At 44.1% G+C, this 16,352-nt stretch overlaps 1 protein-coding gene across 1 annotated transcript in view; it reads right to left on the bottom strand.

Annotated features, from left to right (window-relative positions):
• ABCA1 (ATP binding cassette subfamily A member 1) overlaps nt 1–16,352 on the bottom strand; it is a 147,369-nt gene that overhangs the window by 114,365 nt on the left and 16,652 nt on the right. Inside the window, exon 2 of the mRNA XM_030826599.1 lies at nt 7,354–7,511. Coding sequence (XP_030682459.1) covers nt 7,354–7,419 — 66 coding nt within the window. The 5' untranslated portion in view covers nt 7,420–7,511. The remainder of the gene's footprint in view (nt 1–7,353; nt 7,512–16,352) is intronic.

Genomic DNA, 16,352 nt, shown 5'->3' with positions numbered 1-16,352 from the left:
TGGGCCTTGGGCAAGAGGCTTCTGAATCATGGTAGCCAAAATAATGCACTCCATGTGAAAAATGAAGTCGCTATTTCTTAGTATTGAGAGATTCTTGAGAATACAACAGGGCATGAAAAAGGAAACAAGAAGAATCAACATCAGAAAAGAAGAGATGAAAATATCCTTTCTGTTTCCAGCATAGTCATAAATCTAAGAGAACTCACAAAGTTAACTAAAAAGATGCAAATGATTTGCAAGTATGGGTAAATTAATCAGAACCAAGGTAAATTCTCCTAAATAATAGCATTGCTATAAGCCTGTGAAAACCAGTTAAATTAATATAATGTGGAGAAAAGAGAATACTATTCACAGTGAGAACAGACACGTAAACAAAAAAATCTAGGCATTAACTTAGCCAAACATGTGCTTCTTATATAAAAGAAAACCACAGAACTTCAGTAGGATAAATAAAGGAAGACAAGAATTAAGGAGAGCTAAGCTCTGCCTCTTGATGAGATCATTTAATATCCAAATTTCCCAAGCTAATTTATAGATTTAACACAACTGCACTTAAAATAGCAGTAGGGTACTTTTTTTGAGCTTGATAAGGTAATAACATTCAACGGGGAAAAAACAGATGAAAATATCAAAAGATATTCTGAGAGGCAAAAAGGTAAGTGGGGGACAATGAGCTCCCCCATATCAGAATGTTCATCAAATGGAGCGTACATTCTGGGCTGTATCAGCACCAAAACTAAAACTACACATCAAATGACCAAATGAATAACTCCAAAATTGCTCCCTACACATTTTTTTTTTTATTTTTTTTTGAGACAGAGTATCACCCTGTTGCACAGGCTGGAGTACAGTGGTATGGTCATAGCTCACTGCAGCCTTGACCACCTAGACTCAAGCAATTCTCCCACCTCAGCCTTCCAAGCAGCTGGGACTCCAGGCAAGTACCACCATGCCTGACTAATTTCCTTATTTTTATAGAGATGGAGCCTTGCTATGCTGCCCAGGCTGGTCTTGAACTCCTAATCTCAAGCAATCCCCCCATCTCAGCCTCCCAAAGTGCTGGGAATACAGGCATGAGCCACCATATCCAGGTTTTAATAAATGTCCCAAAAATAACTAGAAAAGGAATCACTATTTAATCAATAGTGATTATTTATTAAATAATCACTGGGATGACATGATATGAATGTCAAGAAAAAGTAATTTTAGACCCATCCCTAATAGCATACATGCCAATGAGAGCTGGGAAAACTAAAATGAAATCTTAAGGATCACATCAGAAAAATGCTAGAGAGGGGAAACGATTTTTAAAACCAGGCCTGCCTTCCCTAAACTACAAAGTCTCATGCATTCATGGTGGCTATTTAAATTGGTTGGATCCTCTGGAAAGACATCTGATCAGACACTTCAAGGGCCATTTCCCTTCAACCTAGTAATCCTGTTCCTCAGATTTTGGCCTACAGAAATAATACAAAAATAATAAAAGATTAAATGTATAGAATCTTTACAGTAATTTATTTGCAACAGCACACATGGAAAATCTAAATGTTGGCAACAGGGTTTGAACTACAAAAACTGTGTTGATGGATTACTGCACAGCTATCAGGAATGTCAAATGCATCATCCTACAGTAGATTTGGAGCCAAAAGATCCCAGCCCTCCTCTTAGCAACTTTTTTTCTTTTGAGACAGAGTCTCACTCTGTCACCCAGGCAGGAGTACAGTGGTGCAATCTTGGCTTACTGCAACTTCCACCTCCCAGGTTCAAGCGAATTCTCTTGCCTCACCCTCCCGAATAGCTGGGATTACAGGCAAGTGCTACCACACCTGGCTAATTTTTGTATTTTTAGTAGAGATGGGGTGTCACCACATTGACCAGGCTGGTCTCAAATTCCTGGCCTCAAGTGATCCGCTCACCTCGGTCTCCCAAAGTGCTGGGATTATAGGTGCAAGCCACCAAGCCCGGCCGTTAACTTATTAACAATACTCTCTTCATCTGTGAAACAGAAATTGCAATGCATACACCTCAGAATTGCCATGAGAATCAAGAAAATAATGGATATTGGCCGGGCGCGGTGGCTCACGCTTGTAATCCCAGCACTTTGGGAGGCCGAGGCGGGCGGATCACGAGGTCAGGAGTTTGAGACCAGCCTGGCCAATATGGTGAAACCCTATCTCTACTAAAAATACAAAAATTAGCTGGGCGTGATGGTGGGTGTCTGTAATCCCAGCTACTAGTAGGCTGAGGCAGGAGAATCGCTTGAAGCCGGGAGGCAAAGGTTGCAGTGAGCTGAGATTGCTCCACTGCACTCCAGCCTGGGCGACAGGCTAGACTCCATCTCAAAAAATAAAGAAAGAAATATTAAATTAAATTCTCCTTCCCCAGTTCCAAGGCCCTGAATGATCTGGTCTTGTCTATTACCAACTCATCCCCAGCCAATCTTATTCACTCCACCAGTGCCACTAGCTTTCTTCTGTTCCCTGACCTAGGGGACAGGTACCCCCAGTCTCTCTGCCTGGAATGGATTTCCCTATCTCTAGGCCTCTGATCTTTGCCTGGCTAACCACTGCTTGAACTTCAGGGCTCTCAGCTTTAATGTCACGACCTGTCATTCTAAATGACATCCCTACCCACACCTGCTAGTATCTAACACCAGTACCACAGTTCGTCGGGTTTTTTCCTTCACAATCCTCATCACAGTTTATAGTTCTATTTTTATTTGTGTGATGATGTGGTTCACATCTGCTGGCCTCACTGAACTGTAAGCTCTATGAAAGCAGTACCCATGCCCGGCTTCCTCACCACTATATACCCAGCTAACCATCCCACAAGTAATAGATGCTTAATAGATATTTACCCAAATGAAACAATAAATATCTATTTGTTTTAACTTTCTTCATTCCGTAGAAGAGAAAACTAAAGCTCTGGAGAAAGGAGTTTTCCTAGGCCATTGAGGCAGATGGTGGCCAAGCTGGGATTGGAATCATGACCACTGCTGCCGGCCCAGGAGTAAGGACAGGGAAGAAATGTGTCAGGTGAAACTAGAAGTGGGGAAAGGATGCAGAGAGTTTCCATCTACTCTGTAAAATTCTCTAAAAGCTCATAAATGAGGAGTTTTCATTTTTGGATAGTTCATTCTTTTTCATTAAAGAATGCCCAAATAGTGGTACTCTGGCTGGGTGCAGTGGCTCACGCCTGTAATCCCAGCACGTTGGGAGGCTGAGGTGGGTGGATCACTTGAGGTCAGGAGTTCAAGACGAGTCTGGCAACATGCTAAAACCACGTCTCTACTAAAAATACAAAAATTAGCCAGGCGTGGGGCTCTGTGCTACCCGAGAGGTTGAGGCACAAGAATTGCTTGAACCTGGGAGGCAGAGGTTGCGGCGAGCTGAGATCGTGCCACTGCACTCCAGCCTGGGCGATACAGTGAGACTCAGTTTAAAAAAAAAAAAATCACAATTAACTATTTTCCCAGCCACATGACTAGTCAGATCTATTTGAGAAAATTAATAATAAAGGCAAAAGAAAAGAGGCCATATGGCCACCCTCACTTTGTCCAGTTTGTTCCATGGGGACCTTGGCCTCTGGATCAGCCTAAAACCAGATGAGGACCCTGAAAGCTCTGAAGTTCTCTTCCCCTTCCTGTCCCCAGCCCTGTTTGTACTGAGTATCTGCCACCCACACAAGTTAACTGTTACTTTGGACCCAAACTGAGCTTTGCACCCAACTTTCACAACTCAATTCAATTTATTTCTTTGCCTAACAGAAACAGTGGAAAACTAACTCTGGCTGATGGTCCCCCATGAGTCTGCACAATGGGGGCACAGGAGGGGGGGGACCCAGGAGTTACCAGCAAACCAGGACACAGAACGAAAAGGCAAGCACTGCCTTTCAACGGCATTGCTCTGGGGTATACTGTTCAGCTCCAGGCTGAACATAGTGTTTCTTCCTGGTGGCAGCACACAGGCTTTATGGGTTCTTTCTATTCTTCCTAGTGCAAGGGAGCCTCCTCAAGACCTGCAAACTAATGGGCCTTAAGACATTTCCCACTCATTCAGTAAATACTTACTAAGCATGTCCCAAGGCCAGGCTCTGTGCTGGGCTCTGAGACCAAGCGTATACACTCCAGGATCTCAGGAGACAGGAACTGCGCAATGAACTTCCATACACTGCAGGCAACAGCTATCATGGACTGCTAACTTCTTCCTCTACCTAATGGGCAGGGCTGGTTCTCACTATGTGAGCTAACAAGGTGGCCCCACAACCCTTAAGAGGTTCTGATGTCTAAACAATATAATCTAGAAATCTAAGCCAGGTGGATTGGAAAGTAGCTACCAGTCAGAACTTGAGATTCAGAGATATAGAAGCTTTAGTATACACAGAGAGCAAAGCAAAAAAGGGTCTGCAACTGTAGGGCCACCAGGAGACTGGTTCTGGTGCTACTTTCTTGACTGACCAACTCTGGGCACCTGTGCCCCCCTGAGCCCCAGTTCTGTAAATTGTACAAGATGCAAGCCAGATCTTTCCAGCTCTAACAATCTAAGCATCAGCAACCTGAAATAAATCACTTTTCTTTCTGATGCAGCAAAATATACTTCCTTTAGAAATCAGGAAGGGAGGGAGGTAAGGAAAACAGGCTAGCAGGCAGTGGTATAACAACTTAAGCCCCTTTGTGTCAGGGTGTTGCATCCCACTTCCTTCTTTAACAAGACCTCTGCCACAAGGCTACAAACTGCCTTCGGCTAAACCTCCCTATCTCTCTAATCCTAACACTTTTAAACCCATCTGCAATACCAAGCAAGAAGCAACAAGACCAGTGGAGTCTGGCCCAATTTGAATGACCCAACCCCACATCCTGTTGCAGGATTCCTTCCCTGGCTAAGCACGGAAAACCTCTTCCCTGCCCTTTCTTCTACCTTCAAGCTGCTAAGCAGCTGCAAAAAAAATAAAAAATAAAAATAGTTTGGAGGAGGGAAGAAAAGTCACTGTGATGGGACAGAATGAGGCTTGGCCCCAGTCCTGGGGATCTCAGCTTCTGGTTGCAGCTCAGTTGCCGGCTGGGTGACCTTGGGAAATCCCTTCCTTGCTTTGTACCTTAGCTTTCTCATCTGTAAAATAAGAGGTTCAGACTAGACTACCCCAGAGCCATAGCCCCCCTTTCATTGCCAAGATGATATGATTCTTCCCACTACTCACCAATGGACACACAACATGGATAAACCATGATAGAGACAATTTCCCAGCAAGTGGGCCCCCTCCACCAGGATAAGAAGGGGCAGGAGCCCCGGACCACAGCAAAGGAATAAGAGTAAGGCTGGACATATAAGATTGGAACACCAAGACCCGGAGATAACCATGGGAGGCAGGGAGAAAGGCAAGGAAGGAGTCAGAAACTTTAATATTCTCAGATGGACAATAGGCAAAATAATGATACCGCTGAAAAGCGATTTGGCACATTGAGTTAGAGTGCCAGCTCCAGAGTCAGATTATCTGGATTTGAACCCTACCTGTGCTCCTTGTTAGTGGTGTGGACCTCAGACAAGTTACTTAACCTCTCTGAGTAGCACGTTCCCCAGCTACAACATGTGGAAATAACAGTACGTCACAGGGCCTTAAAAGGAATACATCTAGTTAATAATGCCTAATCAGTTAGTGCCTCACACATGGAAACTCATTCTAAGTGTTTGCTTTTATTTTATTAATATAATATTATCTATTATACTTTCCAATTATTATTAAAACAGATAGGATCCATAGATTCTAGTCCCTGTTCTCTCACTAGCGGCCTCAGAATTCAGGTTCCCCATTTGTAGCATGAGAGGCTGAACACAATCAGTTTTTCTCAAAGGAAGATCTGTATACATATTGCTGAGGGATTATATTTAAGTTCTCTAAGAGAATTTTAAACACTTTGTTTTCATTTCAACAGTCATCTAAACAAAGTCTAATAAACACATATGGATTTTTTAAATGCTTACTTTAAAGCCAAGTTCTGGCAGAAGATTTCAAAGCCCAAGTTTATATTTGTGTTTATGATCGTGTTGGCACCAGTGTAATTGTAGCAAACTCATGAGGATGGAACAGGTGCCATCAAATCAAGGTCATACAAGTAGAAAAATGGGTGGAGAATTCAATCATTAGCACATGATAATATAGACTGGCCAAACTCAAAACAATCAGCACGACAGCAATTACTGCCATGCAACTTATAATTTGGTTTCAGTTGAACAACAGCTGCCTCACCACATTTAAGGTATTAATTTGAATGGTATTGATTTTGCAATTTTGTTTGCACTTAATTTGTAAATATGTATGGGTCATATAGTTGTATAATAACAGCCTGTAAGAAGTTTATACCTACTTTTACTTCCTAATATTTAAGTAACACTATAATAAAAAAGAAATTTAGTGAACAAAAGGGTGCTTTGACACTTTTGTTCTTTTACAGACAGTGCAAGCATTATTCTAGTTTGAGGAAAACTGAATGAAATTCTCTCCAAAGTCCCTTGTAGCCCTTTGAATCTCAGAAAGATGATCATTTTGGTTACAGACATGTTAAGCTACATTAACAGCCAAGTGGGGATACTGGCTTAGAATCCAGGAAAAGAAAATAAAGGCAGAACAGGAACAAGAGACTTAGAAACTAACTACAGAGAAATGCATCCTAGAGATGGGATCTCTAAGGAAGGGTGTTCAGAGATAGAGAGACAAAGAGCTTCAGGGAGTTCACTCTGCCCTACAGCCCTCACATCCCTCTGTGGAACAGTTCCATTCACCTGCGCATTAAAGATGATCTCCAGATTACTCAAAGCATTATTGGCCCATCTGGGAAGTGAATGGCTTAGAACCCTCCGCAGAAATAAAACAAGTCTCAGTTATTATACTCCTCCAGGCCTGACACAAATCTGTAAGGAAAGAATCCAGATTGACACCAAGATACCCAGTATTGATCTCTAAGAGTGGGGCCATTAACTCGCTTCACCCACAGCTTCCAGAAAGACAGGGGCCCATTAGGGGCTTTTGGAGAGCCAGGTGGCTCCCAGAGCTGTGGCAAAAGGAAAAAGCGGGGTGTTCAGGGGCAATTTGATGCCAGGTCCTAGGGATCAGAACTCATGCCTGGGCAGTAGCACAAACCAAAGCTACTATTTCTACCTGGCTGCAAATCTGCCCTCTGTGATAAGCCACACGCCATATCCAGACCACACAGTTCTGTGTCCATAAGAGCCAGATTCCATCAATCCCTGTGTGAAAACCAACACAGCTTCCTCCCCTCCCTCCCTCCTCCAATCCCCAACTCAAAACCACAAAGAAAAGAATGAGAGAACCCCCTGCCGCCGAAAAACCCAAGCTTACTGTTTGTCTTCTTCTGAATGTGAGGTTCTTCCACAGCAGCAACCTCAGCTGAGGCCAACAAGCCATGTTCCCTCAGCCAGCACCCACAGTGTGTGGCTCGGGAGCCCTGGAAGGCAGCGGCCAGAGCTCACAGCAGGGACGCCGTGGCTGGTCATTAACTGAAAGATAAAGCAGGAGGGGAAACAGCCGTCAGTTATTGCTGCGAAGCCATACACCAATGAGGACTGCTAATCCAGCCCTCTCAGCTGAGACCTCCAACACGCAGCTCTGCTTCATGACTGCTTCTCAATGGATCATGAGTCCCCAGCTCCCAGCCTCTGGGTTCACCCACAAAGAGGGATTTGGGAGGTGTTCCGACAGCAGGCTAGGAGCTAGTTGTTATGGTCCTAATCATTTTAGTTCTATGGATGTTATCATTTGGGAATGAAGAATGCATTTCTGAAAATAGACCTCTCTCAGGTGGCCAAAACACTGAGGATGGAAATGGCATACTGGAATCCCAGAGACCTACCTCTCTTCTCTAAGAAAATGCCTCCCCTTACATAAAAAGTCAGCAGCATTTGTAAATTTTGCCTCAAGCCTGGAGTGACTTCTACTATTCCCTGAACTTCTTTACAGACTAATTTTCAGTGGGTTACACAACTGAGTCCTTCAAATGATAAAAAGCACCATCGGCCAGGCGTGGTGGCTCAAGCCTGTAATCCCAGCACTTTGGGAGGCTGAGGCAGGCGGATCTCGAGGTCAAGACATCGAGACCATCCTAGCCAACACAGTGAAACCCCGTCTCTACTAAAAATACAAAAATTAGCTGGGCATGGTGGCGGGCACCTGTAGTCCCAGTTACTCGGGAGGCTGAGGCAGGAGAACCGCTTGAACTCGGCAGGCGGATGTGCAGTGAGCCGAGATCGTGCCACTGCACTCCAGCCTGGCGACAGAGCAAGACTCTGTCTCAAAAAAAAAAAAGCACCATCAATAAAGCAGTTTCCTAATCTGGAAAGCCACAACGTGCCTTAGATGAGTGTGAGTAAACACCAAGAAAATGCCACCGACACCCGGCTCTCAGGTAATGAGGACAACCCTAGCGCTGTGTCTCTGGAAAGAAAACAGTATCCCATGGAGAAACAAGTCTGCTGCAGCAGGCTCAGGGCATCAACTGTGAAACCGACAAACAAGCTCCCACGGTCAGCACATATGCACACTTCTGGCCTCATTCCACCTGCACCTGAACACACCGCCCCCCTACTCCATTGGGTGTCACAGGTGCCTCCTTGGAGGACTGTTTGCCATGCTAGGGCAACAAGATCTTCTCATGAACAAGGGATACTACCTTCTGTGTGTCCTAGCCACCCATGCAGCAGTTACCCTTATTTAATGCTGGAATAGTCCCAAGTAGTTATACTAAAGTTAAAGCTGGGGAGGGGGCAGAAGATGAAAAATGGAAGAAAGGAGGACACACAGGTGAAAATTCGGCTCCGCTGGCATTTGGTAGCCATGAACTCTCCTAGCTCTGCTTATAAAATGGCTCAGTGAATCACTGTGGCGTCTAGAGGAGTAGGGGCAAGGGTAGGGTGGGACACTGGGCATGAGGAACAAGGAGCAGAAGGAACTAAGAATGCAGTAGTGAGGTATGGATATAAAACCAAGTGCTAGACTAGAAATCTGTGAGTACAAATGAGATCTCCATGCCAAGGTCAGTCTCTAGTAGAACAATACCCTTTTATCTCCCCCCCAACAAGGACTTGGAATGAAACTTCTAGAAAAGTCAAGAGATTGGAGGAAATTGCAGTGTCTGAGAAGAAAAGATGGCTTACCACTATGTATTCTAATTCATTCATTGACAGTCCAATAAATCAAGAAATTCTCTGAAACAGTCAAGCCTTAGGACCTATTTCTTTTCTTTACCATTTGCTCAGCAAAATTCTAGAAGGACACAGACCTCCAAAGTTTCTTACTTCAAAAAGAGGAAGAATTAAACCAGCACTGCATCAGTTTGTTCAAAGATGACAACTAGCAGCACAGCACTGGCAGCCAGAACAGCATTGTGAGACGCATGCTTGTCATCCCAAATTGTTTTCTAAGTGGCTCAGGACAGAGCTTGCATTCCAGAAACACTGAAATTAATTAGCTAGATTTTTCTCTTACAGAAGCTGCTCTCCAGGAATCACTTCGTTGATTTAGAAGCTACATGAATCTCTTCAGATCCCCAAGGTAACATTGAGGAGGGTACAATTAAAAAAGGAAAACTACCAGAAAGAGTCCAGGCATGAATTAGCCCCGGCTTCCCAACTATGTGCCCCTGGCCAAGGCTTTATGCTGTCTGAGCATCAATTTCCTCATTGTAAAATAAGGATGACAATACTTACCTTGTATGGTGTTCAACTGTGTTCTACTGTGGATTCAATGAGATAATATAAATAAGTTCCCAACACAGTACATGGCTTAATCTAAGTGCCAAAGCAATGTGAGTTCCCTTCTCCCCATTTATCTTTCTTCATTCCAACAATATCCTCTAGCTGAGAAATTGTTATATCCTGTCCAAACAGGATGTTCCATTATTTCTAGCAAATCCATTGTGGATTTCTGGAAAGATAGGAGGGGCAAAGCAGGAAGGATGAAATCTTAATAGCCTAGTGGTGCAGTACCCAGAGCCAAACCCAAATACAGAATATCACCCTCCCCTAAACCCTTAGTGGAGAAGCTCAAAGGAAGAGAAGACACACCTCTACACAACGTTCATGAGAAGAAGGAAAGGATGAGTTTTCTTGGACAGCATTTTCTTGGAAGTAAAGTGTCTGGGTTTCAAAAAAAAGGTTCTGACTCCAAGGACTCTCCAGGAAGCACACGGAGAAGGTTGGTAAGAAGTGGCATAGAGCCACAGTAGAAAGTTCTACCGTGGCTTTGCTGGGCACACATAGGCAAGCTTCCTGCTCCAATTCCTCCCGCCCACCTTGACACTGACCTGGCCTCCTGCACAATTTGCTCCCCCATCTCAGAACACAATGAACAATACTGGGAGCAATTCTGTCCTAAGAGGAGGGTTTGGCAATGCCCGGCCCCTTCTGCTCAGGTAACTGAAGCCAAAGGGACATTTCCACATCAGTTTTCCAAGTTAGTGAACGAACAAACCAACCCCCGCCCCCCAAAAAAAGATATAAAAGAGACAGTACTATGTACTAGATTTCTCAGTGTTTCGAAAGCAGCACAATCACTTCTGCCCTCATACACATTTCCAGTTACTGGCTGGAAAGGATCCCACTTCACAGTCATCCCAGTCAATAGGCCACTCTGATCCTGCTCCTAGATGACCACAACTGCCACCTCACTGGCCTCCCATCCATTTGCCACAGAGCACCCAAAGTTACTCAGCTAGACCAAATATCTGAATATGCCACTCCCCCACTTAAAACCTTTTGCCAGCTCCTCAGCACCAGAACATAGAGTCCAGGGCTCACCAAGGTCTACCTGGCCTCCCTTCTGGGACTCCAGCCTACTCTCTTGCCACTCCCCACCCGCTAAGCAATGCCCTGGAGATGTGTCTACAGGCTCAGAATATGCTGCATGCTCTCCTACCACTGGGACTTCACTGGTGAGTTCTCTTGTCCTAAGACACTTTTTCAACCACTGCTAGCCTGGCTAACTCCTAGGTCTCAAACTTAGGTCTCCACTTTTTCAATGTGCTTTCCTGATATCCTCCCCCGCAACTGACATGTGGCTTCAGGGCCCTTCCTACGTGCTCCCTAGGAAGGCTCGGCTGGGAAAGAGGATTTCTACCTTCTCAGTCAGAGCAGAGACCATTTCTGTTTACTTCATCCCTGTTGTCCTTAGTATGCAAAAGGGTCCTGGCTTGTCGTAAGCACTCAGGGATGTCTGCTTAATTAATTAACTAAGAGATGGACAGGAGAAATAGGGTGTCAGAATTCAAGGGTGGCGGCACTCCTGGACCTGTGGTAACTCATTTCTCAAGCTTGATTAAATGATTTGGGCAAATTATCCCCAGAGAGGGAGCTCTGTGTTCAGCAGCTTCTACCATACGCTTGAAAGTCACAAAGGACTGCTGAGCTTCCCACGTGACTCCTGTGGCATCCTGAAAAACGTAATAGAATCTAAGTCTGCTTCCCATAACCACCAGGTTTAGCTAAGGACTGGGCAGCCTCCCAAGGCCAGCAGGGCCATGCAGTCGACTTTCCGCCCGTCCTCACCCTCAAGCCCGAGGCGCACTCTCTCTGGGTCTCATCAGTCACCCAAGTGGATCACTCCTTGCCAAAATGTGACAATCTCCACACCTCAGCCTTGTTTCATACAGTTTGGGCATGGCACAAGTGACTGCTGGAAACCTTTGGCCAATTTTTTAAGGAAATTTTAACCGCAAATGCCACTGATATTTTGAAGTTATTAATATCTACAGAATACAACAGATTGCTAAATTAAAACCTTCCCAAATAAGCAAAAACACTCATCATTAGTTGCAGAGAAATGCAAATTAAAACCACAATAAGATATCATTACATACCCACTAAATTAAAAATTAAAAGTGCTAGCATGTGTATGGAGACACTGGAACTCAATACACTGTGGAACTATAAAATGGAAGAGCCACTTTGGAAAATGGTTTGACAGTTTCTGCTAAAGTTATAGATAGTATTAATATGTGACCCAGTCATTCCCACCCTAGGTATTTGTGAATATTTATAGAAGCCTTATACAGAATAGCCAAAAACTGGAAACAATTAGTTGTTGAAAAGACCATCAACTGGTGAATAAATAAAACTGGGGCCGGGCACAGTGGCTCATGCCTGTAATCCTAGCACTTTGGGAGCCGGAGGCGGGCAGATCACCTGAGGTCAAGAGTTTGAGATCAGCCTGGCCAACATGGTGAAATCCCATCTCTACTAAAAATATAAAAATTAGCTGGGCATGGTGGTGTGTACCTGTAATCCCAGCTACTCGGGAGGCAGAAGAATTGCTTGAACCTGGGAGGCAGGGGTTGCAATGAGCCGAGATCATGCCACTGCACTCCAGCCTGGGTGACAGAGTGAGACTCCTCCTCATAAATAAATAAATAAAACTGGGACACTTAGCCATAAAAAGGAACAAGCTACTGTTACATGCAACAACCTGGATGAATCCCAAAAGCCTAATGCTAAGAAAAATAAGCCAGACACAAAAAACTACATACTGCATGATGCCATTTATATGACATTCTGGAAAAGGTGAAATGAAGGGGACGGAAATCAGTGCAGTGGTGACCAGTGGTCATGGGCGTTGGGGACGACAGACTGAAAAAGAGCATGGCAGTGGTAGATACACATGTGTATCCATTTGTCAAAACTCATCATACTTTTGTAAAGGGGAAGTCTGACTGTGGTAAATTACACATCAACAAATCTGAACCAAATAAACTGCCTTCTATTATCATAATTAACATACCTCACAAGTTATAACTTGGAAGACCTAAGAACTGGATAGTGTAAAGCCTGATTACTGTGTGATCTCCTTGGAAGAGGAATAGTAGATAGATATTCATCACCACTTATAAATTCCACAAACAACTGCAGCCTTAACTCTGCAGGGCTCCCATGAGCCACAACAAACATTTATCGAGTGCCTATCACATGCCAGGTGTGTTCCAGACCTTAGAGATTCAGTGGTGAACAACAGAAGCAAAGTTCCTTCATTCATGGGGCTCCTATTCTACCAGGGATGGGAAACAGACAAATAATAGTGGGTCGTTCAAGCAGTGGGTGGTGGTGGTAGGATTGATGAAGAAAAATAAAGCAGAGTAAGGGGACAGAGAGTAATGGGGCGGAAGTTATTCCTTTCTGATGAAGCATGTTTAGAACAATGAACTGAGACAGTGGACCATATGCTACCCACAAAGGGGCGGCTTAAATGACAGCTGGGATTATAAAATTACTTTTACTCTTCCCTAAACCAAAACCTGGAATACCAGACAGCAGACAGATTCAGTGATGCTGGCAAAAGAAATACATACACACACACACACACACACACACACACACACGTTCACAGGAAGCTGGCTGGGAAGCGGGAAATGATGACCCTAGTTAGCACCTGGCACATGTTCTCCCACCTCTTCCTCCCCAAAATGTGCCCTTTTGAACTTGACATGCACATTTCCAGGAGAGATGAGAGATGAGAATTATAAAGAAGAAGAAAGGGGGAGAGAGGATGACACTAAAAAGACAAGATAGGAGGATTTTTCCCCATTTGGCATAGCTAAAAGAAAAACAAGAACTCCTTCCCGTGACTGCCCTCTACCCTTTTATAGCACTAAATCTGTCTATGGAAACATAGTGAGGAAAGAAAGTGCATGTATCTGTACAGCTACCAGAAACTGTTTGCTTGTGCAGTAACAAAAGGGCTGGCTGGTCTTTTTCCTTCCCGCAAGAACACTGCCAATACGTGAGCTTTAGTGCTGGGCTCGCATCTAAGGGTGACAATCAGCCCTCATGCCTGAACCAGGGCAGGTTCCAGAAGAGGGAGTCTCCAAGCAGGGATCATACAAGTGTCACATCTCACTGGGACAGAGAAATTGGCCCCTCTGGGTGGAAGAGGAGAGGCTTCCACAAAGTCATTCTCCATTTGACTGTCATATTAGTAGATAAAATCTCTCGGAATGTTGAAGACTCATTCCCACTACACCCCTGCTGCAATCTTATAGACAGAGAAGCTGAGGCCTCCCCCAAAGCAAGTGACTAGTGCTAGCATTAGAGCTGGTTTCTCAAGAAATAACTTTTTCAACGACTCTTATATGCCCCTTCTCACTTAGCTATTTCTCCTATGATTTTGTTGTTCTGAATGCATTTCTCAGTTTCATCCAAATAGTTCACATACCCAAAATGTACAGTTAGCAACAATTTCATCTTTCAAAAACAGTAATTATATGGCAGCTATTTCAATAAAGCTTAAAAACAAACAAGGGAGTATGTGTGTGTGTGTACGTGCGTGTATTCCACTTTGTTCAACAAACTTCCAAAAACTTACCAGAAGTGAGATGGAAGTTGAAATTTCCAACAACAGCTATCAATATCTCTCTTTTTTATTATTTTATTTTATTTTTTAGATGTAGTCTCACTCTGGTGCCCAGGCTGGAGTGCAGTGGTGTGATCTCAGCTCACTGCAACCTCTGCCTCGCAGGTTCAAGTGATTCTCCTGCCTCAGCCTCCGGAGTAGCCGGGATTACAGGTGCCCACCACCAGGCCCAGCTAACTTTTTTGTATTTTTAATGGAGACAGGGTTTCAACATGTTGGCCAGGCTGGTTTCAAACTCCTGACCTCAAGTGATCTACCCGCCTCAGCCTCCCAAAGTACTGGGATTGCAAGTGTGAGCTACCACATCCGGCCTCAGTATCTCTCTTGATGAGAGGTTGCTTCTAAATGTCTTTTTCATAATTGAGGTATAACAGACAAATAAAAATGTTATATATTTACAGTGTTCTAGATGTCTTATATCAAAAACAGCTTGCCAGAAAACTACAAAGCAGGAGGTGGATTTAACTATATCAGATATGAACTGAAAATACATTGGTGCCAAAGCTCTGATTGCCTATTCATGAGATGTTGACGCAAAAGAAAGAATCACAGATATGACTCATGTGCCTCATCTCCAGAGAGATGCACAGGGTCCTATAATATTAGGACATGAAACTTCTAAGCCCAACAGAACACGCTTGCTTTGGAAAAGGTCTGTTCTCTAATTGCCTCTCTGACCATGTGTCTTTGGATCGGTAGCCACGTTGAGGGACAAGCCTAACAAGGTTACTGAAGGCCAAGAGACCTGGAAAGAACAGGTTCACCGCACTCATGATTAAAGACAGATCGTGGCTGCTGTGGGGGTGGGCGGGGATTTTGAGTCATCCTGCAATTTCTCCCAGGCTGACCCATCAGTTTAATTGAGCCTGAAGCTAATTTGACTGCCTCAGTTTAAATTTTCTGGCCTCCAGATGCTACTGGGCCCTCTATCCTTAAGGGTATCCTTGCTAGGACAGCCTTCAATTACACCTTCTCACACTCCTGTAACATTCCATAGACCACAATTCCAGGGAAACTGCCTTGAGTTAGGCGGCCTTGCAGAAGGGTCATGGGCTGGTACTCCCCCCTGAAACGGTGTTCCTATTTTTAATGGCAACATTTTAATAGTCAAATTTGAGAAGCCAAAAGGGGTAAGAAATCCTCCAAGGTAAGTCCGGGTGCGGTGGCTCACGCCTGTAATCCCAGCACTTTGGGAGGCCGAGGCGGGCGGATCACGAGGTCAGAAGATCCAGACCATCCTGGCTAACACGGTGAAACCCCGTCTCTACTAAAAATACAAAAAATTAGCTGGGCGTGGTGGCAGTCGCCTGTAGTCCCAGCTACTTGGGAGGCTGAAGCAAGAGAATGGGATAAACCCCAGAGGGCAGAGCCTGCAGTGAGCTGAGATCGCGCCACTGCACTCCAGCCTGGGTGACAGCAAGACTCCGTCTCAAAAAAAAAAAAGAAATCCTCCAAGGTAAAAGTCAAGGATGAAATGACGTTATGCAATTATTCCAGAGGAATTCTATCATTCTAAAGGAGATTCTGCTATCACATTGCCCATTTAAAAATATACAGATCCAATGAATTTCATTAATTCCAATAATCTGTAACTTGGCTGCAGTTTTTAAAGTACCAAATGCATCATACTTACTTGTTAGTTACAATAATAGGTAACTGTACTTCCTTCTTTCACTTGAATACATATCCAATTTCCTAGACAAAATTATTGCTAATAGCTAATTTTCAAAATAAGGGCTATGAATTTGTAAAAACTGAAACAAGAAATCCATGAATATTGTACAAATCTATAAGTAGCTTTTGAGAAGCATAATTCTTCATGTTGTCAACAATATAATTTTATAGGAGATCCTGACCGGGTGTGGTGGTTCATGCCTGTAATACTAGCACCTTGGGAGGCTGAGGCAGCAGGATCGCTTGAGCCCATGAGTTTGAGGCTGCAGTGA

This window comes from Nomascus leucogenys, chromosome 1a (assembly GCF_006542625.1).
Source record: "Nomascus leucogenys isolate Asia chromosome 1a, Asia_NLE_v1, whole genome shotgun sequence".
Lineage (NCBI taxonomy): Eukaryota > Metazoa > Chordata > Mammalia > Primates > Hylobatidae > Nomascus > Nomascus leucogenys.
Note: the sequence above shows the minus strand (reverse complement) of the source record. Positions and strands in the feature narration are given on the sequence as shown.